The 23,428-nt window shown below is 51.1% G+C and overlaps 1 protein-coding gene across 6 annotated transcripts in view; it reads left to right on the top strand.

The window, feature by feature from the left end:
- The window catches only part of IGDCC4 (immunoglobulin superfamily DCC subclass member 4), an 86,773-nt gene that overhangs the window by 11,157 nt on the left and 52,188 nt on the right, over positions 1-23,428 (top strand). For 3 of the 6 annotated variants that reach the window (XM_083849960.1, XM_083849962.1, XM_083849961.1), the window contains exon 2: positions 20,861-21,190. In XM_083849960.1, coding sequence (XP_083706086.1) covers positions 20,861-21,190 — 330 coding nt within the window. Of the gene's footprint in view, positions 1-10,798; positions 10,823-11,534; positions 11,679-11,782; positions 11,977-20,860; positions 21,191-23,428 lie in introns of those variants that run through there. The other 3 variants (XM_083849964.1, XM_083849963.1, XM_083849965.1) reach the window with 3 other exon arrangements.

A 23,428-nucleotide genomic window follows, 5' to 3' on the forward strand; every position in this document is an offset into this window, starting at 1 on the left:
TGAGAGCTGGGTCTCGTGGTCTTGGGATGGCAGCCGGGACACAGGCGTCACTGCTGGGGCTCTGGGACAGGGGGGCAGAGACACCCCGGTGCTGAACCCCAGCCCATCAAGACAATGGGAGCAAACAAGGGAGACTGTTCGCTTCACTTAAAAACACACAAAAATACCCACGTCAAAAAACATACACAAAATAATTCCAAATACATCCCAGGGGATTTTGTTTGTTGTGAAAGCTTTCAGCTCAGCCTGCGGAGTGAGCGTGTCTTGGGATGTGTGTCAGAGCAGTGTCACCCTGCAGAAGGCTTCTTTGCCCTTTCTCTTGGCAGGCAGCTTTCAAGTAAGAGAGGAGATGCGATCTGCTCCCTTTCTGCGGAGGAGAACGCGACAAGATAAAAGGTCTGTCACTGATTAAAACATCACAGTTCATCTGCTTGTAGCTTGTGTTTTACTGGCAGATACGTCGTGCCATCAGTTTCCCCGTACGAATGCTCCTCTTTTTAAGGGTTGTTTTCATACGTGGGCTTCCCAGCTGCTAGGAAGGGCCTCTTGGCTGAAGCTGGACCGAGCAGCTGGGTGGGCTTCAGGCCGAATGGGCTTTACCTGCCCTCCTCCTGCCTATTTTACTGTCAGGAGAACCACAGCATCTCATTACCAACAGCAGTGGCAGGGCTTTGAAGATTTCTGGCCTCATTATCTTATTTGTGCTGTGAGTAGCAGTGAAGTCTACGTGCTGTCAGGGAGACCTAGCCGCCGGGCCAGCTGTGTGGGAGAAGAAAACCCCGTGAAGGGGATTGTGCAGGGGTGTTTCTGGCCGCTGGCTTGGCTGTGTGCTTGTTCCCCGGCTGTACGTGTGCTGCGGGATTCCCTGCAGGAGCTGTATGGGGTGAGGAGGTACGGGGGAGAAGTCGCTGCGGTTTGGGCCCCGTCTGTGGCCCCACAAATGCCTCTTCTGGGCAGTGCCTGTGGAAAAGTCCAGCTTGCGAGGTTGAGTTCTTTCATCATCGGGGTGGTGAAAGCAGATTAAGGTTATGTGAGAGCTGCCGTTTGGCTGAACATCGATCGTCCCCCGGGGGGAAGATCCAGGCCTGCTGGCGGTGTGTGTGTGACTTCCCTCAGGCAGCGTTAGGTGCCCGCACGTAATTCCAGCAGGCCAGATAACGGAGGGGTTTGGCAAGCTGCATTTTTTCCCCCTTTTCTCTTCAACTCCCTTCTAACAGCAGAGGGGTGAGGAGCGAGCCTGTAGCCCCGGGAAAGCAGAGGCAGGAGGAGCTGTGTGTGGGGGCAGCATGGAGCACGTCCAGGGCTCACAAACTCCGGTGGCGGGGCCAGGGGCCATCTGTGGAAGTAACAACTGGGCCGGGCACGGCTGCTGGAGGGCCGTGGCAGCAGATGGCCAGAGACACCCAGGGAGGGGACAGGAGGCGTTCGCTGAGGCTGCACGTAGCAATTTCACAAACGAGCTTTAGGAACGAGACCAAGGTGGGTGTTCCCAAAAGAAGGCGGCTGTAGGCCAATTTTGGGGAGCCGAGGCAGGGTCCTGGAGCCACAGAGGTGGGCAGCACCACCTTCACTTTGGATGTAGACGTGCCTCGTTGCTTGCAAGGTGGACCAAAGGGAGGGGACTTGGCTGGGCCATGGCCTGGGGCCTTTCCCTCTGCCTGGGGCAGAGGGTGCTGGTGGCGTCTCTCAGAGGTCTTCTGTCAACGCAGGTGTCTAGCTGCTGCTGCACGGTGCTCCCCGTTGTCCCTGTCTGTGGGACGACTGCTTGGTTGTTGCGTAGTTTTGTGCTCTGTGCTGTGGGTTGGTCATGGAAGAAGTTTCAGAGATGTGTGCACAAGGGCTGTGACAGAGCCGTGTACGTGCACGTCATCTCTGAGACTGGTGGAGGCGTATCTCCCTTTACGGTCAGATATAAGCAATCTTCTACTATATGATGGAACAGGCATCAGGATACTACTACCTGGCTATTCCTATCCTAAAGCCTTAGCGATGTTGCCATGTCCCTTTAGAGTTTCTAAAACAGATCCAGTCTGAATAACCCGGCGTAGCAAAAAGGGAGAGAGGAGTTGATGCCTTGATCATCAGTTGAAGGCAGAGGGATGAGAAAGATCTTTGATGATTAAGATCTTTGATCTTTAAAACAATGAAAAATTCAGAAACATGAGATGTACTCCATCCTAGCACGATTTCTTGGATTTTCTGTGGGTGACTGTCTTCATGGTGCCCTTACGTTACGTGAACAGGCAAGATCCTGAGCTAAAAGCGTTGAGGGTAGGAGCTTGTTGCTCAGATGCCACAGGTGACTGATCTGGACGAGTTGTTTTCTCTGGTCTTCTACCATAGCTGTGGTTGTATAGATTCAAAGCCATCTTCCAAGCTGTTGTGTGTTGTGGCTGGGTGTAAAGTGACAGATCTGGTCCTGTGGCAAGTGAGCTGGCACAGAAACTTGCCAAAATGCTGGCTCCCCCCCTGCATGGCTTGGGGGCTCTGACTGAACCCTGCCTGTAGTGCTCTGTAGCCAGTCTCTGCAAGGCTGTGGCTTCCTCCTAATAATGCTCCACGTGGCTGCATATCCACAACACTGGTTGCTGAGTGAAGAGAGTGTGGAAGTCAAGCAATCCTTGCACATTTTGGGTATGGCTTTCCCTTTCCGTGGCTCCAGGCAGCAGCTGGGAGAAAGTTGCTTTGGAAAACAAAGCTGTTGGGAGCTGTTTGTTTAGACACAAGGCAAAATGAAAGTGGAAAACATAATCTGTCTGTTCCCCTCAGCCTCCCACCTTCTTTTTGTTTAAAATGTCCACATTACGATTTACTTTCAATAAACAAAAGATTTTTCCTATGAGCTGGTGTTCGCTGGTAGGGGAATGGGACTTACTAGAGACCAGGAATCCCTGCTCATGCCTACGTTTTCAAACTGGAGCAAGAGTTCATAATTTTATAGACCTTTCAAGGAATAGATTTCCTAAAGCAAACAGTGAGGAACTGTTAACTTATTGCCATGTAAAACAACAGTGTAATAGTCTGATTGCGCAGTACTAATGGCTTTATTATTCTGTATCACACTGGAGTGGTTTGGGCTGCCAGAAGATAACGTACCTTTCCTGAGACAGCTTTGCAGGCGATTCTGAGGAGAAGCCAATTTTAGATTCTTGGGCATCGTCCTTCCCTCCTAATGAGGGAGATAAGGACCGTGTGGGTGCTTTCTTGCTCCAGTTCTCCTCCAGGATCGCACAGGAAGGAGCAGCTTTCAGAAAAGCACGGTAAAATTTCTCTCCGCAGGCTGAGAGCCACCAAAGTCTCGTGCTGCCCCTCTGTGTCGGACAAACATTGAAGGGTCTCAGCTTTTCCAGCATCTGCCAAGGGCATCCCTGTGACCTGTTTGCCCTTCGGAGGGAAGAGGGCAGCGATGCAGATTCTCCCACCCCCAGAATTATGCGTGGTGCGGGCTGGGGCTGTGTCTATCCCCAGCCCTGTCTTCACGTTGCTCCAGGGGGCATCAGTTGGACAGGGTAGGAGCAGCTAGCCTGCACTTTGTGAGCCTCGGAGGAGTCCCCAGCAGTGTCCAAGCCAAGGTCAGGGCTCGGGCTGAGCTGCTGTAGGAGCTGCTGAATTGTTCAGATCTCTCGGTGTGAGCAGAAATGACCTTGGGGTACCTGGAACTGAGAGCTCTGGATCCCTTTTGAGATCCAGGTTTGCCCACCGCCCACACTAAAACCCCTGTAAAACATGGACTGCCAGCATCACCCCCTGCTTATTTTGTGCTGTCAGCTCCGCGGGCTTCTCCTCAAGGACAGGCTTTTGATCTGCAGTCCTTTGGAACGGGAAGATGTTTGGCTGCTCCCAACCCAGCCTGCAGACCCTGCCAGAGCAGCTCAGAGTCGTGCTAAATCAAAAAGGCTGTTGCCATTCCCCGTGGGGGGGGCAGGAGGAAAGGCCTCCTGGAGGAGCACAGGCTGGTGCAGAGCTCCTTGGCACCCTGTGCTCACTCGAGTGCAGCGTTAGCTCCTCGGCTGTGCTGGGCAGCTCCTTGCTGCAGGTACCGGGAGGCCCAGGAGGATGTGTGGTCGCAGCCTGAGCTCCTGCTTGCCCTGCTCCTGCAGTCAGCACGTGTCTGAGGATGCCTGCCTGGCGCCTGGGTGGGATCTCCAACAGATGCCTGCACGGTGCCCTGGCCCTCCTCCAGCTCAGAGTCATTGCAGTGACCTCTGCTGAGCCCTGTTTGTTGAGAGGGGCCGATCTCCTGCGTTCCTCGGTTTCTTTCTCCTGGTTCTCAACTTCTTCCTGGTAAACTGGGCTCATTCCTGGCTGCCCTACATGGGCGCATGCTGGAAAACTCTGCACCAGCTCCTTTGGGCTCATGGAAGAAATTCTCTACGAGGAGGGCTGTGGCTGGTAATGAAATAGCTTTGCAGTGACATAGTTTCAGTGCTGCAGTATGTCTGTGCTGGCTTTCAGGTTGTTCCCGGGCTAAAAATATGGCCCATTAAGGCTTCTGGAACAGGATGTAACCATGTTCTGAAGACACGTTATTCCTTACGTGTTACTGCAAAGTGATTTAACCGAGGCTACGTTTGGAGACCTACCTTATAGGCTCACCCTGTCTGAAGAGTAAAGCAGCATTTCCCGTGGGTTGGGCAGAGCCCAGTGCTGGTGTTGGACGCGGTGGGTGCAGCTTTTTGCCCCTGGTTGGGGCCGCTGGACCGGATCTTTCAATTTCTGATTTCTTCTGCCCTCCCAGATGACAAGAGATTCAGAACCGCACCGAAAAGATTAGCATTAGGGGTTTTACCACCTAGCTCGTTTGAAACTGGATGCGCTTGAGATGTGTTGAACAAATGGACAGTGGCCTGCCTTCTCCCCGGGGATGGCTTTTACATGGATGGGAAGCTACAGATGGGGCCCAAGGCAGAAATGCAAATAGGCAGGGCTGTGATATGAAGCATTTGGCAGCGTCGCCGGCTTAAAAGCTCCCTCCCCACGGCTGCTTGATCCTGCTCTCTCGGTTGTGCTGACACAGCTGGTTGGGGGCTGCGCCGTGAACTGTGCGAGCGGAGCTTTGGCCTCCAAAACCACGGGATTAGGGCCTGAGCTGCTGGCACCGTGACGGTGCCGAGCCCCGTCCATCCCAGCCCTGCTCGGAAGCAGCCCTCGGAGGTGTGCTCGCAAAGCTGCGATCACACCCGGCAGTTGGAAGCTAATTAGTTTTTATAACCCTCTTTTGTTTGCTTTTGAAGACACGAGCTCCTCGCTTGCCTGCCTGGCTCCCGGTCGGCGTCGGGACGGCGTCAGCACAAGGGTGCGAAGCTCACGTTACGCGGGGAGAGTTCAGACAGGTTTGGTTTCAGCACAGGTCTCGTCCCCGAGCTGTTCCAGCGCTTTCCTGACAGGAGGCAATCAGTGTCAACGCAGGCCTGGCCCCGAGACTGCTAACAAAACAGTTCTGAGGGGCAGAGCTCCCGCGTTAATGAGTTCAGCGGTGGGTTGACTGCTTTCCGCGGATGAAAAGGTCAGATCTGTTGCCTGGGTTATGCGGAAAGGTTTTGTTCTGGAACAGCCTGCTCCCGATCAGCTCCTGTCTGCCGAGCTGCCAGGTGCTGCTCTAAATAATGTTTTTCCTGCATTTTCCTCATCAGTGCGTGCCGGAGAGGTATTTGCTGCCTGCTGCTTTTTCTCGCCCTTGCCACAGTTTCTGTTGCGTCCAGGTAACTGCGAGCATCTACCTGCACATAGGCACAGGAGGGACCTCACGGGTCCCTACAGGAGCTGTTCCCCACCTCTCTTGGGTTCACAGACCCTCCCCAGATGGATCCAGCGCTTTCCAGTAGGTCGGTTTCCTCTGCTGCAGTCCTACTGTGGCAGAGGGATCGCAGCTATGGACATGGCTTGAGGTGGGTGGTGCACAAATGGACCCAGAGACCAACTTGTTTTTTTTTTAGGGTGAATACACTCATTTAAGGCCGAGAAGTCCTGAGTTCAGGTCAGCAGCTTGGGCAAACTTTGAATGCCCCAGTTTTGAGCCAGCTGTACTCGGAGTTTGGTTTTAATCACAAGTTTTAACAAATGGAGTCTACTGGAAACATTCTCAGTGAAACACCCTTGTGATTTTTTTTTTTCTCAGAAGCCATTAGCTGTCTTCAAGAAACAGTATTTTAATTGGAGCCATGATAAAAGCAGAGCGGCAGTGGTTGTGTTAAAGCTTAATTTATTAAACAGCTTTGTTTTTAATGCAAAAAATAATCCGTGAACAAAAAAAGAAGCTATGCAGTTTAAAACTGTCAAAATAAAACCTACAACTTTGAAGTCTTAAAATACTTTGGGAAATGCTGAATGTTTTTGACTGGTTGTATGGAACAGCTGAACTGACTTAACTGGAACAAAATTAGAGGAACAAAGAGGTTTTGTTTCCAGAGTGTATTCTTTGCCCTTTGACAGCGCTGTCTGGCTCGCAGGCTGAGTGAGGTACAGGAGCAGGTCCCCGTCAGCTTCCCCCCTTGGCTTTCCTAGGACAACTGTAGTGTGCTTCTAAATGCAGGCAGAAAGGCTCCAAAGTTGTTTTCCAGGAGGCAACATCAGGTCCCCGTGAATGTAATTTTTTACACCGTTGTGTGCTGTGGGTCTCATGGGGGAGTCACAGATGCTGCTTTTGTTCTGAACTTCTCTGGGGCTGTATCTTCCACCCTCAGTCTGTGGGAATTATGTTGCTGATTTCACCACACCAGAATTAGGGCTTTTAGGGTCTGCTGCTGAAATAGTTATCTCATCTTACCAAGTAGCCAGCTTGTAGGAGTGGTAAGTTGCAAAATAATACAAAAGTTGCCTTGGCTGCCCCTGTGGCTGGCCTGAGGGCCCTGGGGTGTATTTCCGTCTTTAAGGCTGCCCCGATCTATTCTCAGGGCATTTGGACAGAGCTTATTTCTCTTTCTTTCCCACCTGAGAGAGATGGGAAGGTGTCAGAGGACGAGAAGCCCTGTGTCCCAGCTAAAACCACGAGCATCTGGTTAGCAGCAGCCTCGCTGGAGTCTCCTTCTCCAGCCCATAGCACTGCCAAGCCTGAAGGTCTTTGCGAAGAGGTGGGACCGGAGGGAGGGCCAGCCCTGCGATGTGCGTTAATTAACGTGGCGATGGCAGAGAGCTCTCGGGGGCTGATCGGCATTCACTGCAGCAGGCAGCTGGTGTGGTGTGAGATGTGGTTGCTCAAAAGTCTCTGCCAGCCCCCATGGAAGAGGGTGCTAGCTTGCTAGCGCGGGTACCCGAAGCAAATGCATGTCTACCTTTTCCATCGCTGCCCCGAGCAAGGCACAAACTCTGTTCATCAGCGTTTGTGTCCCTTTGACCTACAGGTATTGAGTTGCAGCCCCAGTGCTCTGCTGGAGCAGATGCCTGCTGAATTCAGGAGCTTGCTTAGAAATAAGCATCAGCGAGATGTCAGAGAGGTTAGTCTCATTACTAGATCTCATTAATTCTGTGGAATACCCTGTAGAGAATATGTTAATATCCTTATTCTGTTGACATATATTAACATATATAATAGTTGTATAATTGTTGCTAATAATTACAATAATAATAAGCTTCTTCTCATAGACAATCAAAGTGGATATTCAGAAGCCCCCATAGGCACTGTTAAATTCCCGCTGAATGTACAGGAAGGTGCTGTGTGTGCACAGCTTTCTGCCTACTTCTGCTTGTGAATAGCACGAGCTTGGGAGGCCGGATTTCACAGGTATGGGCAAATGTGTTCGTCTATGCTGGTTGGATGTGTCAGGCAGCTTGGGTCAGGAAGTTCCTACGCTTTTAGCTGGAAATTACTGTTCCCTACCCTGGCATTTGCTGCCATTCAGCAGAAGCACGGTAATTTGATGTGTGCATGCTCCTGTTCCACTGCAGTGGTGGAACAGTAAAAAAAAAAAAAAAACATCGCTTAAGCCAGTTCTGCTTTGCCTTACAGAAAAATCACTGGCAGTGATAGTTGCATCTGGGGGTGTCCTCTCTTAAAACACTCTAACTCAAAGCTTTGCAAGTAGCTACACCAGATAAGATAAAACCTCTTACTTCCACCTGCTGTATTTGCCTGTACAGTTGCTATCCCATTAGGCCAAATCCTGCGACGTGAGTTACAACAGGAAACCAAGGGGTCCCCTGGTTTTCAGACCCCTGAAAGAATTGGAAGGTAGGTGGAGCTGGACAGGTTCTGTATGAGGATGTGTGGTTCTGGTTTCTTACATCCAAAACTGCTAACAAGCACACGGAGACCACAGGTTACACTGCAAGGCTTGGCTCGAAGGGAATAGCTCTGTATATAGTGAAAAATCCCACCCTGCGACACATCGGAGAGCCAGATAAGGGGTGACAAATTGGGAATATGGCAAAGAAGGAATATCCCGGATTGTCCAAAGAAAGATTAATTTTTCAAGCCAGTTTTCACTGATGCAAATTGTCAACCACTGTGTTGCAATAAAGAGGGGAAATAACTAACTATGAAGTGCTGACTCGTAGAGGGGGAATCATCTAAAGTGCTTTGTGTTGCAAGAGTTCGTGAAAATGGTTTTGAAATGTTCTGCTGCATTTACCTTACCGAGGCCAGTTCTGCCAGCTGGCAGGTGCTCTCGGCACCGCATCATCCTGGGGATGTTTGGGGTGTGCTAGAACATCCCATCTGTGTCTCAGCACCCAGAGCAGGATTGTAGTGCCGCCTTCCCTTTTTTTTAATTAAAAAAAATCAACCACGCTTTGTCCCACGCAGATATAAAAGTCTCCAGACTGGTTTTCAATCTTTACGTTCCTGGCAGAAGGATGGCTCTCCAGAATATACCTTAGGACTCCTGGGTTTGTAGGATCATTGTAAGCTGTATTCAGTGAATGTCTCATTCATTAAGCTTGTAATATACAATACAAAAGCCATTTTTCTTCCTTCCTGGGGTGACCCCACTTCTCTTGTCGCCTTCTTCAGTTCCTTTGTATCTGGGAACTGTATTCCCTTGCCCAACGTTACAGCTCCTGGTTCCTTTATGGATTGTTCTTTCTTGATCATGCTGCTATGGTTATCCTTACCTATTTATTTGTTTTGTTTTTTAATAGTCTTCATTAAGTTTGTGAGCTCTTTGCATCTTGGGCTTGATATTTATTTTCTGTGAAGCATCTAATGCAGTTTTGCCTTGATCCTACAGCAGGACCACCCCAAACAAAACCATCCAGCCTGCAGTCCCTATCATACCAAAGCTCAGAGGTTCTGATTTCCCTAGTTATTGCCAAGACTCTGCTGGGCCAGGTCCAAGGGGTGAATTCGGGCACCACCCAGCTTCTCCAGAAATTCGGTTCCAGCTCCAATCTTTGCATCCTCTTCCCTTAGTCTAATTAAAACCTGCTGTAACAAATGCTGTGAAGCCAGCTGCAGTGCTTTGGCAGGTAACAAACGCGGGGCAGTGAAACCTCCAGCTAATCCATCCATGCTATGAAGTCATAAGAATCTTGTTAATTTTTAAAAAGCCCTTGATGCCCACTAATCCAAATCAATTTTCATTTCTTTCATAAAGTCGTGCTTCCATTTAGGCTTCAGCTAAGAATTACAGCTAATTTGTTCGATTTTATAACAGTATAATTGAAAAAGTGATTTTAATGTCCTGGCAACCATATTCCCTTTCTTTGGTTGTTAATGAAAGAATCCATTAAAGTTAAATGATTTGGGCACGGATTCAAGTTGAATCGCCTGAATATTCTAGGGGAGTGTTTCTGACCATCTGCTGCTCTGTCATTGGCGCTTGTTGTAAATGGGACCGCGAGAAGGACTTCACAGGTCTTGTTTGAACCATTAAGCGTAAAATATCATTTTAATTTTCTGATCTCAGTGTAAATAGTGGAAATACTCGGGAGAGTTGGTGCTGTTCTGGTCTGCGGTATCCTGCACTCGTAAATATCTCCGCTGAGCTGTGCTTCCACGTGCTTTTCAGGGCTCTCACGGCTCTTTGTATTGATCGCACCGCATCCTTCGGCAGCACGGTGTAAGCTCCTTTTAATGACAGGCGAGGCAACGGGAAGCGGAGCCCGCGAAGGGGAAAGCGCGTGTGGTGGAGAAGCGTTTCCCCGCTGCCTCCAGTCGTGCCCCTTGTTTCCGTCTGGCTGCAGATGGAGCTGTGCGTCCTGGTGCAGGGTTGGTGAGTGTGGACGGAGGCAGCCAAGAAATTACACCAGCTGTTGTCATCATCGTCCTTCACAGGCCTCGTGTACCCGAGCAAGGGCAGAGCCAAAGCGCCTGCGTCCTCCTTTCCCTGTAGGACTTTCCTCGTGCCTTTGCCTCTGAGCTATCTCGCACTCCGTGGTGGTGCTCACCATGACCGCCTTGCTGGGAAGCAAAGCAGGTGCTGAACTGCACCGCGTGGTCCCCTGGGGACCATGCTGGCGCTCGCCGGGCTTGTGCCCATGCCTCGGAGCTGGGAGAGTCTTTGGGACCAGACGGTGTCCTGCATTGGAAATTACAAAGCGTGGCCCAAGTTCCTGGAGGTCTTCAAAAGTAGGGAAGGCCAGGATGTTCCTTCACTCTGCAGCAGGGCTGCATGGGGTGGTGGTTGGACCAGATGATCTTGAAAGCCTTTTCCAACCTTAATGATTCTAGGATTCTGCCTGAAACAGCTTGAGGTGCAGAGATGGAGTGCTGTTGGTAGAGAGGATACGGGTTTATTTGGTGCTAGTTTCAGCCCTGCAGTGGGGATGTTGTTTCATTCCTCTGTGCATGGATTTTTTTTTTCCCAAGGTTTGAAATTGGATATGATGCTTATTTTTTTCTCTGTAGGGTAATGAAGAATTGACAGATGAGATATTCACTGTTGGAGCTGAGTATTATTCCATTTATTGTGTTCTTATTTATTTATTTTTTGAGTCATAAAGTCACTCACTGAGAGGAAACCAGCCACAAAATGTACTTGGAGTTTTAATTATAGCCCATAGGTGAAGGATCTTTGTGTATTTTAGCTGATAATATTAGTTTCTAGTTAAGTGACTATTCTCAAGTGGCATAATACTGAAGATTGTATCATATTGCATGTTTTTAGCTTTCTCAGGCGTTGAAAGATGAAAGTATATCCTAAAAATATGCTAAACTTAAATAGTTCAAGTACAAAAATAGATAACATTGTACCAGGAGATCAGTTCAGAGTCTCCTGTGATGTTTGCAGATCAAACGTGTAGATGATGCATGAAATAAAAACAGGAACTTCTGCATCTAACAAAACCAAAATGACTGGATTTCCTCTCTAACACCAGTGAGAAAATGCCAAAAGTAGTTATGTGTTTAAATGTTGCCCACGAAATCATGCAAATCTGAGCCAGTCATTTTAGCTTGATGGAGTCCTTTAAAATGGCAAATATCAGGCTTATTCAGCTCGGCCTGCTGCTCAGCAGCAAAATTACAGTTACCTCGGCAAATGGGCCTTATAATGTTAACACCAGCAGATAGCAAAAATAGCATTTAATAACTTTCATTACAGTTAGTGTTTCTAGGGCTTTGGGGCTTTGCTCTTTCAAATAATTTACATAATTTGCAGGTACAAGCTGCTGTGCCAGACTGTCCATCTGATTCTCTCTCTGATCAGAGCATATTAATGCACTTGTTTGATGGTCTGTTACCAATAATTACCTTGGATTGCATTAGGAGCATTTCCAACGTTGCAGCTGGTCTGTATTTTTCGGTAAGTATATTTCAGGGCCCAATTACGGGACTCTGATGCGTTATTGTTCCAGTGTGTTTGTTCAAGCTTGTAATTTTAATATGCCTCCACACTGTAAATTTAAGAACGCGAAGCCGAGGCCCTGTCCTGAGTTCACCGTGCGTCCCACGCTTGCAGCAGCTTCGGCAGAGATCGTCTCAGCTGCTCCTCCGTGGCTTTTCAAGAAGAGAAGGATGACAGCTAGGAGAAGGAGGGTTCTGCAGAGATGTTTGTAGGGTGAAGCCTGAGGTCCACGTGCTGGGTGCTTGGCATGGAGCAGGTGGGAAAGGGGTAGAAGCAGCTCAACCCTCCCTGGTTTGGGCAATGTGGGATTGCAAAGTGGTTTTCAAGGGTTTTAACTTTTAACTTTGGCACTTAGTAACTCCTTCAGTGCAAGGAAGGCTGCTGCTAATGCTACTGTGAGCAGGGGCGGCCTGGGGCTGCTCCCCCTGCGCTGCTCCCAGTAGTGGGGACAGGGCCTGAAGAAGGCTTGGCTTAACAAGTGTAGGTTTTGGCCTCCTCTTGCCTTCAGCTGCTGTTTCAAAAGCCTTTCTGGGGTCAGAGAGAAGGAAATAACAAAGGCTTAACCTTCACAAAAGAGTCAAGCACTTTAGCATTATGATTGCCATTGACAATTCGACGCGATGAATAAATTATTACTGCTATTGATTTGTTTCATCTTTCTGGACCATTTATTTGCAGGAGATACATTAGAATAACACAAACCTTGTTGAAACTGAGCTCTGCTGAGAGCTGGTTTTGCACTTATCCCTATCTGGTAGTCGTCATCTGTAGATAAGGTGCTTTGGCAAACCCGATGCTTGCACAGAAGCACGAGAGCATTTCTTCCTTCGTAGAAGTCAGCTCTACCCTTTAATGGGCCACCTTCGAGTCAATGGGGTGACATCCGCCATGGGTTGGTGGCTCTGGTCCTGGGCAGCTGAAGGGAGCAGCTGCAGCTGGCTTCAGCATTCGGGGCTTCGGAAGCATCCTTAAAAACACTTGGATGGGAACCTTTGCTGCTGCTTTATTTCCTTGATGCCTGGCATGTGATATTTATACTCAAAGATACTCGTTTACCCGGGGCTTTGGCAGCTTTTGCTTTTATCTAAGTGAATCTAGTCATTAACCTATTTACCTTAATTACAGCTTTAGATGATAATATCAAGCTTTTCGGATATGGTCTGTGAACAGTGATGTGGCATTGCGTTTGTTTTAGATAATGTCTTTTTTCATGCCATCCCTTCTGTTCTCGTTTCTAACTGGGAGTTAGAAACAAAGACGAGGGTCTCTTGCCCAGCGTGGTTCTTTAGGGAAAGTTGCATTTAGAGCCTGCTACAACAAATCGATAAATTGTGATTAATTTAACTTTTAAATGGGAGGGCTTTGTATACATGTGAAAATATAATAATGGACCGCTATGAAGTGGATGGGTTTGGATCGATGTCCCAAAGCCACAAAGCCTCGTGAAGAATTGTTAGATGCAGAGATCCTTATAATTAAGTGAAGCAGAGCTGTAGGAAGAGGGTATTTTTGTTGGCAGCGTGCTCCCTCCGCCGGGCTTGTTGCAGTAACCGGGCTGCTTTCACCTCTCCAGGGACCCCACGGCTTGCCTGCTTGGACAGATGCAGTTAGTAGGGCTCGGGCGTGTTTGCTCCCAGGCAGCACTTCACTCAGAAAAGTGTCTGGACCCCAACCTTCCTAAAACTTCAGAGCAAGGCGCTGAGACCATCCTACAAATGTCTAAAATGCAGTTCCAGAGCTGTCGTCCTGCTGCAGCCATTGGGACCAGCCAGCTGCTGGGCATTTCCACGAGACCGTGCTCACCCTACAGCACTCACCCCGCGTCCCTACGTGTTCAGGGACACGAGGGGCCCTGCAGGAGCTCCGTGCAGGGCGTGCAGGGCACGGCACCGTACCGAACCCCTTGCACAGGGGCAGCCGGCGTGGTGCGAGAGTGCTGCAGGCGCCCGGCTGCTCCTCGCAAGGCTGGGCTCTGCTGGGTGACAGGGATGATCTGAGAGTCCCTTGCTGCCGGCTGGATAAATATCCCCGCAGCAGTGGGAGGTGGTGCATTATTAAATAAACCACCAGGCCTGCGTACGTGCAGGAACAGGGTAAGGCCTGTCTCCCGCTGGCAAGGACTGCTCAGCCTTGGGATCGCTCAGCTGCACGTGGTTACCAAGTGCTAATAAAATGATCTTTCCAGCAGCCCTGAAGGTACTTTTAGGAGCCTCCTGTTCCGGAGAGGCTGAGTACAGGCTGAAGGTGTCGCTTTCTTATTTTCAGCTCGCTCGTGTTGCGTTACAAGCTGGAAAGTTCCAGTAACACCTGGTGGCGGCGTTGGGAAGGGAACGTGAAGATCTTGACCCCTCCGTCTCGCAGGTCTCATTACAGCTGGGTGGAAGAATGTTTCTGGGGGGGGGAAGGAAAGAAAACCTTGTTATTTAGGTGCACAACTGCTCTTTCAAATGCTGGTGGAGATCATGGAAGCTGTATTTTGGCAAACTGGAGCCTCTGACCCCACAGCTCCCTTGGCCCTGCTGTTGGTGCTGACGGTGCTGAGTGCTCAGGGCGCAGGCTTAGCCTGAGATCTCCGTCCAGATTTCTTTCTGGGTTGCTACTTGGCAAGTGCAGTTGCCCTAAAATGGGCTGAGACCAAGCTATTGACTTTTAATTGCCAGTGCATAAGGTTCCCAAGAAGAAAGAGGGCTTTGTGTTGCTTCCATGGGGGCACGCTGAAGTATAGCTGCTCTCTGAATTAGACAATGGGAACTTAAAGATTTTCTATGGCTGTAAGAGCATCTGAAGAGCATCAGCAGAAGGTGACATTGCGGCAGAATAATAGCACAGTAGTTGGCTTGTTGATAGGAAAACCCTTTGGAAGTAATAACTCCAGTTTTTCTTTGGTGCTGTTCACTCCCACTTAAATGAGATTAATTGTGCTGTTGAGTTCCCCGAGTTCGGCATCCAAAATAAATACATAAATTAAGACAGGCGACAGCGCGGAGGCTTTAACCGCGCCTTGACTCCCTGCCACCACCCGCGGGATGCGGAGGGGAGGGAGCAGCCCTCCTCCCTCCCTCGCCGCCCCGCGTCCCGCAGAACACACACGACGACCAGCGCTCTGCCCGCGCCGTCTGAGCCGCTTTCCTTGCCCCTCCTGGGAAGGTTTTCTTTGGCCGGAGCTCTGCAAGGTGCACGGGCCGCTTCCAAAGCGCCAGATGTGTGCGGAATAGGAAACGGGCTGGCCGGGCTCCAGGCTGCGGGACCTGCAGCACAGCCGCGGCTCCCCAGGAAAACCGCCGGCTGCCAAGAGCTCCGAGTGATGTCAGCCCTGGAAGTGTGTCAGGTTCGAAACCCTTGTACTTTGCTCCCTGTGAAGTATTAATCTCCCAAGGCCTGCGCCCTAACGGGTCCTGTCTGGCTCGGTGCAACTTTATTTGTTTTGGGTTAGAAGCGTTGGAGGGTTTTTTTTGGGGAGGCGCCGGAGGCTGTCCGTGGGCTGGGCTGGATCCTGGCCTCGAGCTGATCCTGGGGCCCCATCCAGCCCTGCTTTGAAGCAAAGGTCTAAACCTTGTCATTGCTGCCCCGTGTGTCTGTCGGAAGGGTCTGGGGTGGGTGGCGGAGGGCCCAAGGTGCCTTGGGACCTCGGGTCTCGCAGGGTCCCCACCGGTCCCGTATGTCCTGTGGCTGTGGGGCTCTCAGGGCAGGCAGGGCGGCAGATTTGGGGTCTCTGCTGCAGGTTGGTGGGTGCCTGCAAGCCGTAACATTGAGCGGCCTGTCACTTGTAGTAGTGTTTTGGTCATGGTGCTTTTACTGAGTCGGCTGATGGAACAAACGGGCAGGTGTTTGGGTGCACAAGGCTGTCGTTGACTTTGACACAGCCCCAGTGCATCAGAGGACGTGTTGGGGTGCAGCCTGGTCATACCCAGAGCTGCCTGCGCTTTTCTTGATGGCTTCTGTACCCAGGTCAGGCCTGAGGAAGACCTCACATGTGCCTAAATCTTGTTGGCTTCCTCCTGCTCCACCAGCTCGTGCACCAAGGCAGTACAGCTCCCCAGGGATTCGGGAGCCCAGTTGTGGAGCCAGGCATGTGAGGTGCTCTACGAGGAGGCATGGATACCCCAGCGGCTCACACAGAAGTGCCTCCCCTTGGTTTTGTTTTTCAAATAATGACCAAAACACAACTCCTCCTCCTCATGTTGCACGGTAATCTTTTATTTGCTTGTGCTGCCTAACAGGGCTCAAGGACGTGTTTGCTGCTGATAGCCTTAATTTCACCACAAGCATCTCACTCGTCTGGGTCCTTCCTCCTCAGTTTAGGTGCTGAAATCCCGGGGAAGGGAAATAACTGTACGTACAAGGAGACAAGTGGTTTTCTGTGCCGGTCTCAGCCACCGAGTGTGAGCTCCCACCTGATTTATGGGCTTGGAGTATTGCGTATCTTGATGTGAAAACATTGCTCTGAGGGTCTTGCCTCTGACCAAGTAATTACACGTCAGGAATCTGTCAAACCTCGCTGTGCTGCGAGCTCGCGCTTCACCTGGTTATTTATAGGCCTGTAATCGTGCAGGCAGAGAATTGATTCTTTTTCCCCTTTGCTCGATGCTAAGTTGGGCTCCTCCTGCCTCCGTCTGATGTAAAGGGAAGGAGATCACAGCAGTGGGTGCTGGCTCTGCGTTGAGATGCTTTGGGAGGGGAGGCGTGGGCTGGAGGTGTCTGCTTTGGGGCTGCTGCGGGGGGCAGGGGACACTTCTGTGCCATGAAGATTTTACACCCTACGTTCATCCAAAAGGCCCCGTTTCCTTTTTTGCCGCTCAACAGGAGACTTTTCCATTTATTTGACTGAGCCTGGACAGCAGAAGTGGATGGATTGGTGATAGGAGCGAGGAAGTGATGGAAATAGATGTGGAAAAAGAATATTTTTCTCTTGGGCTATTTTATTTATCTATCTATTTATTATTGCATAAAGTATCCTAGGTATTAGCAACATGGGAGAGAATAAAATACCCCTGCAGAGCTGGGGCCAGAGAACATCAAATCAAAGGCCCTCCATTTCAGGGCACGTTAACGTTTCAGTACGCCTGTGTTCCTCCAGAACTGTGTGCGTGCATATATATGCTCCCCGTACCCATATGTGCAAATATATTTATTTGCACATATATTTATGGTCTTGAAGCCACTACAGTCTGCCTTGTTATAGCTCAGCAATTTGCTGGGATTCATGGGGTTCGGTATGAGCTCTGCTGGTACCTGGAAGGACACAGAGTGCCCTGGTCCTCTCTCCCTGCAAATCCCCGCTCTGCTTTTGGCTCCTTTCTCCCCACTCCCCATTTTGCCTTCCAGAGAGTTATTGCGAGATGTTCTCAGTTGTGTTAGGTAATTTCTGGGTATTGGTGGGCTGGCACATCCGTGATATGAAAGCCTGCTTTGAATGTACGTGCAGTGTCACCCCCCCCCCCAGGGAACGCTCTACAGGGTTTTGTGGCCCTCCGTTTAGAAATCCATGAGCTGAAAGCTTCCAGTTCTGCCGGGCTTCGATGCTTGAAGTTGCATCCAGGAGGAGCCAAAGGCAGCAAGCTCTGCAGCTCCATCACACAGGTCTGTAGCTGAACCGCCTGAACTAGGAAGAGGAAATGTTTCTGGCTCAGAAACCCAGCTCCGTGCTGGTGCCGACATCCCTTGGAGGAGCTGATTCTGCTGGACGAGGCAGGTGGCTCTTCTGGGTGGTTTTCACTGCATGTTACTACTCCAGTACATACGGGGCTGAAGGGGAGCAGGAGGCTGCGTGTGGCTGGGTGTTTAACCGGGGTCGTATCCAGTTCTGTCACTGTGTGATGAAGAATGGAAGTTGGAAATAGTCGGCAGCTTCTGTAAGCACTTAACATTCCTGATTTCATTTGTCTTTGATCTCACTTGGAGTAATTTTACTCCCTTCTGATCCTTTCCCTTGAAAGGGCTTTTATCTCATTGTCAGGCTCGCTAATTTAGTGCGGTGTTTTGAACCAGACCTCCTCCTATATTTTCAGAGCCTGGAAGGTATTTTTTGCTTCATGAGGGAGAGTTTATACCATTCTTTGAACGTCGAAGGGCTGCAGCCGTAGTGGGGCTTTTTGCAATGCTGAGTCTGGATCCTGGGCAATGCTGCTCCAACCTCTGCGTGTGCAAAGGGCCCGTCCACCAAAATTGCAGCATTTTGTGGGGGATCCTTTGCAGTATTTTGTGGGGGATCCTTTGCTCGTGGTGTGGGCACGTTCCTTGGTGTGTTCTGTGGCAGAACAGTTGCCTGAGAAGTCCAGTTTCAAGTGCATTTCCCTCCAGTGGTCCTTTCTCCTCTCTTGATCTAGCAGAGAGAGGCCTGAACCAGCCCATCAGGCTTGGCGTGGGTGAGCTCTGCAATCTGGCACTGAGTTTTGTAAGTGCCCCTTTTTTCTTTAACATACCAACCAGAAGCTTGGATCCGTCCAGGTTTCGTCTTAGAGGAAAAGAGCTGGGCGATATTTAGGGATATAGAACCATCATCATGTATTTTTAAAAACCCAAGTGTTTCTTCTGCCGTGGTGCTGTTTTTACTTCGCCGCAAGCAGGTTGATATTTAAAAGACTGAAGTTTGAGAGGCTGATAATTGCTTCCTACTGACCTGTGCTGGCGTAGGAAGCTGCAGTGCAGAGCTCTGCTCTATTCCTGGCTGCCTGAGCCAGCCAGCTGCCCCATCTCGCTGCACCTTTTGAAGAGGAGGAGTGTTCTCAGCAAAATACCATTTTAATTGCAGTCTGAGGAAAACAGAAAATAGGACAGAGACTCAGGCTGTTTTGCTGCGTGATGAGGAGGAGTGCCTGGCATGGAGCACGAGCCCCTGGAGGGTCTGGAGGGGCCAGGACAGCTGCTGGGTGCACGATGGCACACGGGATGCCCGGTGCCCCGCCAGCCGTGCCGTGTTTTGGGAAGCTCTGCGAGGGAGGAAGGTAAGAGGAGGCTCCGCCAGCATCGGTGCCCGTGGTGCTGGGGCTGCCCATGGGTGTCCAAAATACGATGGTGGCAGTGGGGTTTAAAGGAGGAGGCCAGGGGAAGAACACAAAGAGAGCCGGAGCCGTGCACTTGTTGGGAACTTGCTTCCTGCTTTGTTTTTCCCGATTCATGCGGTTTTTTGCAGTGGCTGTTTGGATGGAAGGCTCCCAGTGGCAGCGTCTTCCCAGAGCAGCCTTTCAGCTTTGTTCCCACCACTTCTGGTCTCCTGTGGAGTCAGTGAGTGAGTTTTGTAGCTTGCTGTGATCCTGAAAGGACTAATCTTCCTGAGGAGACGTGATGAATCGGGCATTTGGTGACAGCCCCTGCGGTCCCCAGCTTGCTCCCTGCCGTGCCCGTGCTGCCTGAGGGGCCTGGGCAGAGAAAGTTGGCAGGGCTGCGGTGGCTGACGGGTCCAGAAATCACTTCGTGGTCATCTCTGGCTTCGTGTGGTGAGTTCAGAGAATTGGTCAAAGGCACGGAGGGGAGCAGGGGCCCACGTGCATCCTGTTGGGTGTAAGGAGACGAACCGAGAGACCCGATCACAAGCATGGTGTGGCTGGGGGCTGCATTTCGGTGGGCCGCTACAACCAGCAATCGGGGCAGGCCTGGTGCGTACCTGTCCCTGTGAGCTTGGGTGGGCACCGAATGAGCCCCGAGCATGGGCAGGGCGAGCTCCTTCCTTCGGGGGCACCTGTAGTTCCCGGCACACGCCTCGAAATTATTCCATCTCTCTGCACGTGTAATTCTGCGTGTCATTGCCCCTAATTGCGTGCTTAACACACGCGCCTTTAAAACGCGGCCCTTTTATCAGCAGTAGGTAGTAGCAGGTTTAATAGGGTGTTTGAATTCCTATAAAATTAATCTGTAGCCCTCCGCGATAGGAGACGGGCAGGGAGCCATGTGGTTCATATCCAGTGTTGATAAACTTGTTATAGAGGCAGGAAACATTTCTGATTGGAGCGGTGACAAAATAATTTGGAGCGGAGCCATAAAAAGAGTGGATGGTGATGGTTTGAGCACAGCAGAGATTGAAATTGCTGGTGTGTGGAAGCAGCGCTGCCAGCTAACATTGACTTAGTGTCTCTGGAGAACTCTAACGGCAAATGCATTTTATTAATGGCAATATTCTTTTAGGAAACGCCGAGCCTTGTTTCGGGAGGTGGAGCTCTCCTGCGAGTACGGGGGTTTGGAAATGGGCCAGCCCCGGGCCCTGCTGAGCTCCGCTGGCTGCTGGTCACCGCGCCGGGCTCCGGCCGCAGCAGGCGGGGTGCCCGAGGGCACGGTCCGGGCGAGACACGGTGCGGCAGCCTCTCGGACTGCCGGTTCGCAGCCAGGATAGCCTTTGGTGCAGCGGGGAAAACGCGTCCGTGCATTCGTTCTGGGTACGGCTGTATGGGATAAAGCAGCCAAAGGTAGCAGGGCACGTTTTTAACCGTTCTTTTGTCGTCTTTCCTTTGAAATGAATATGCCGCTACGCGAACTGGGAGACGCTGCTGTTCTGGGTTCCCAGCCACAGCTTTTTCTGCCGGTTCCCCCTGAGGACGTTTTAACCCATCCCGCATCTCCTCCGAACAGGTTTGCTGCGCTGTCCTTCGATCTCGGGGCCTTGGCCTGGCCTCGTGGCTTCTGTTACCCCCGTAGTGCTCTGACCACGTCTGTGCTCAGCTCTTGCCACAGCAGCCTCAGGCTGCAGTGGGACTTGCAGAGAGCACTGCTCCAGCCAGGCTGCCCTTGTTGGCACTGGCTTCCCAAGCTGGGCTCAAACACCCTGGCTTGTGTTTAGCTGTCTCCTTGGGGGCTGATCTGCCTTTGAGGAGGCTGAGGTCTGCGGCACGTGGAAGGGAGCCCTCGCTTCTCACGGGCAGCTCTGCCACGTGAAGGAGAGGTTGGGGCTCTTGCTGCATCTTGGGTGTCTGCTGCTGTTGCTGCCATGCCACCTTCTTCCAGTTGTTCCTCTCTGCTTGAACCCGGCGTGGAAAAAGCAAGCGCGGAGAGAAGAGGCGCCTGCCGGGCACGAGGGGGAGCAGCGGAGGTGGTGCAGGCTGTGCTTGCAGCCCGAGAGATGTGTGGTGGAGAAACTGTGCTGTTATAAAAGTGGGCTGTGATTAACCCCGCAAAGCAACCCCCAAGGAACCGCTGTCTTTTCGTTGCAGGGAGGCTGCTGGAAGGGGATTCTCTGGAGCTGAGCTGTAGTGCTGGTCCTGCAAAGGTGATACTGGAGCCGAACCAAGCGGTGGTTTTGGACTGTAACCTGGCCCCCGTTGAGCAGGTGATCAATATCACGTGGAAGAAGAATGGCTTTCCGTTAGTGGAGCAGGAACATCTGCACGTGCTTCCGAATGGATCACTCTTCATCTCGTCCCAGGCTGTGGCAAAGGACAGCAAATATCCCGAGAGGGCTGGCGCTGAGGGTAATTACTCCTGCGTGTCTCACAGCTCCCTAGGGGCTGTCACCAGTCAAACAGCTGCTGTTAGATTTTCAAGTAAGTGTGTTTCGTGTTTTTCTGTTTTTCCTCTGGTCTTTGTGCAGACCGTTACCACCCAGAGAGTTTAAGATAATGTCTAGGAAGTGAAATTCTATTAATGACGTGTAGGTGGGATTTGGGATAGCACCCAAATAAGCTGTGATGTCTCGCTCTTGACCCGCTGTTAACATCCTGTGTGACTCTCCCAGGTAAGTGCCATCAGCCACCGATTAAAAACAGGACTCTCCTCACTCTCCAAAAGCCAGTGCTTGTTTTTGCAGGGAAATCAACGCTTCAAAGCCCCCAGTCAGCACTGTCTGCATGGGAAGGTGGCTCTGAGAGCTCTGCCAGCCCCAGCCAAGGCTGTGGTGGGCTTATTTCCCGGTGGTGTAGATGAGGAGCACTGCCCTGAGCCTGAGCACCGGCTCTTTTATCGAAGAGTTGATCACTGAGAGATGGGCAAGTGGAAGTGGGTGGCTGTGTGAGGGCAGAAAGCGCTGGAAGCAGGCCGGGCTGTACGCAGGGGGTCCGAGTTCCCCTTTCTCCCTGCTCCTGGTCGCTGGCTTAGATCATAGCAGCCTGCTAGGGGCATCTGCTGCCCTCCCTGTTGGTGACGCCGTGACTTTGATGGCTTCAGCGTGTCTGTGTGTCAGTCAGTCTGTCTGTGTGCCAGAGAATCTGTGGCTCTGCTTGGTTTTAGGACTTTGTTTTGAGGTGAATCTCCCTCTCTAATGGAAGAGATGAAAGAGAGAGCTCTTCAGGCTGGTCTTCAGTTCAGTCTCGGAACAACACTCTAAGATCTAAACTACCGAATCTTTGTGCAGCGTTCAAGAATAAAATTCCTTTCTGTGCAGAAATGGCTGCCAGAGCTATTTTAAGTATGTGAGTGTCAATAAATGATTCCTTGACCTCCCAAACAAGAGAGGTGAGAGAATAACGCAAGCACAGAAACACTTCTCTCTAGTACAGCCACCTATGTAAATGTTGCTGGATGCGGCTGCACAGTGCACCCTGAGATTCAGGCCTGAAATGTGTTTTTAGTCTAGGGAAATTGGGGCTGAGGTGCTCCTGAACTTGTTCAGGGCTGTCGTAGGTGAATGCCCAGAGAGGGTGTCCTAACACCCACGTTACACCGTGATGTGTTTAATGTTTGGTGGCGCAGGTCTGGCCAAGCACGTGTGGCATCCGTGAGCACAGCTATAGAAAGCTGGAGTCCTGACAGCAGCTGAAGGCTTTGCCAGGTCAGGGGATCTCTCAAAAACAGGAGGCAGACTGAAATTGCCTTTCCCTTCCCCTGGATTTTTCCAGAGGAGTGTAGGTAAGATGTCTCTCCCAGGAACGAGGGATTTCAGGTGAACTCTTTCCAGCTTGTCTCTCCTTGTGTGTGCTCATGTCTCCTTTATTGCCATCTGCATGGGAAGATGCTGCTTCTGTGGCAAACGAATGCACCTGACATACGATATTCATTCCCAGAGGGAGAGCAGCCAGGGAATTGATTAATGAAATGCATCTCTGTCTGTTTTTTATGGGTTGGGCAGAAGCGCTTGCCACATTAGCATTCAGCTGGTGCAAATGAGGATCCTAAAGGCTTTTTTTTTCCCTGCTGGCTGAATGCAGCAGTCTGCCCAAAGCTGTTTACGTGTGGATGGAGTTATTCTTCGTGCTGACAGCCCTGGGCACTGCTGACCAGTACGAGGCAGAAGAAGCTAACCCGATCAGCAGGTAGGCTTTGGTAGCCTCAGCCCCTGCTCCTGACCCAGCGCGTTCCCTTCCCCGGGCAGGAGCTCCTGAGCTGGGCTCTGCGCTGCTCAGTGCTGCAAAGACAAGTAAGAACATTTGGTATTCACAATATCGAGTCATCTCCTGTGGCTCTTCACGCTTTGAGCCGTTTCTTTGTTCGTTCACGACTGACTTGCCCCATGTAGGCAAAGTACCACGAGGAAGCGGTGGCGCTGAAGCTTCGGGCTGGCCCAGCACCTGCTGCAGTGGGTGCACAGGCAGTCCGGGGGGACTGGGACCCATCCTGCCGGGCTTCCCTGCAGGCAGGTGCCAAGTGGAGGTGGGGATGAACTCCTCTCCTCCTGCCTGCCCGTGCCGTGCCTAGTCCTTACCGGCTTTGTTCACCGGTGCGTGCAGGAACTGAGTGAAACGAGTGGCCTTTGTGAGCGCTTCTTCTACTCCATTAGACACGGCCGCTGTGTTTCAGGTGCGCAGGAGTCAGCTTTGCCCTCCTGATAGCCCCAAAAGCGAGGGCAG

The sequence above is a fragment of the Anser anser genome (genome assembly GCF_964211835.1).
Source record: "Anser anser genome assembly, chromosome: 10".
NCBI classification, from domain to species: domain Eukaryota; kingdom Metazoa; phylum Chordata; class Aves; order Anseriformes; family Anatidae; genus Anser; species Anser anser.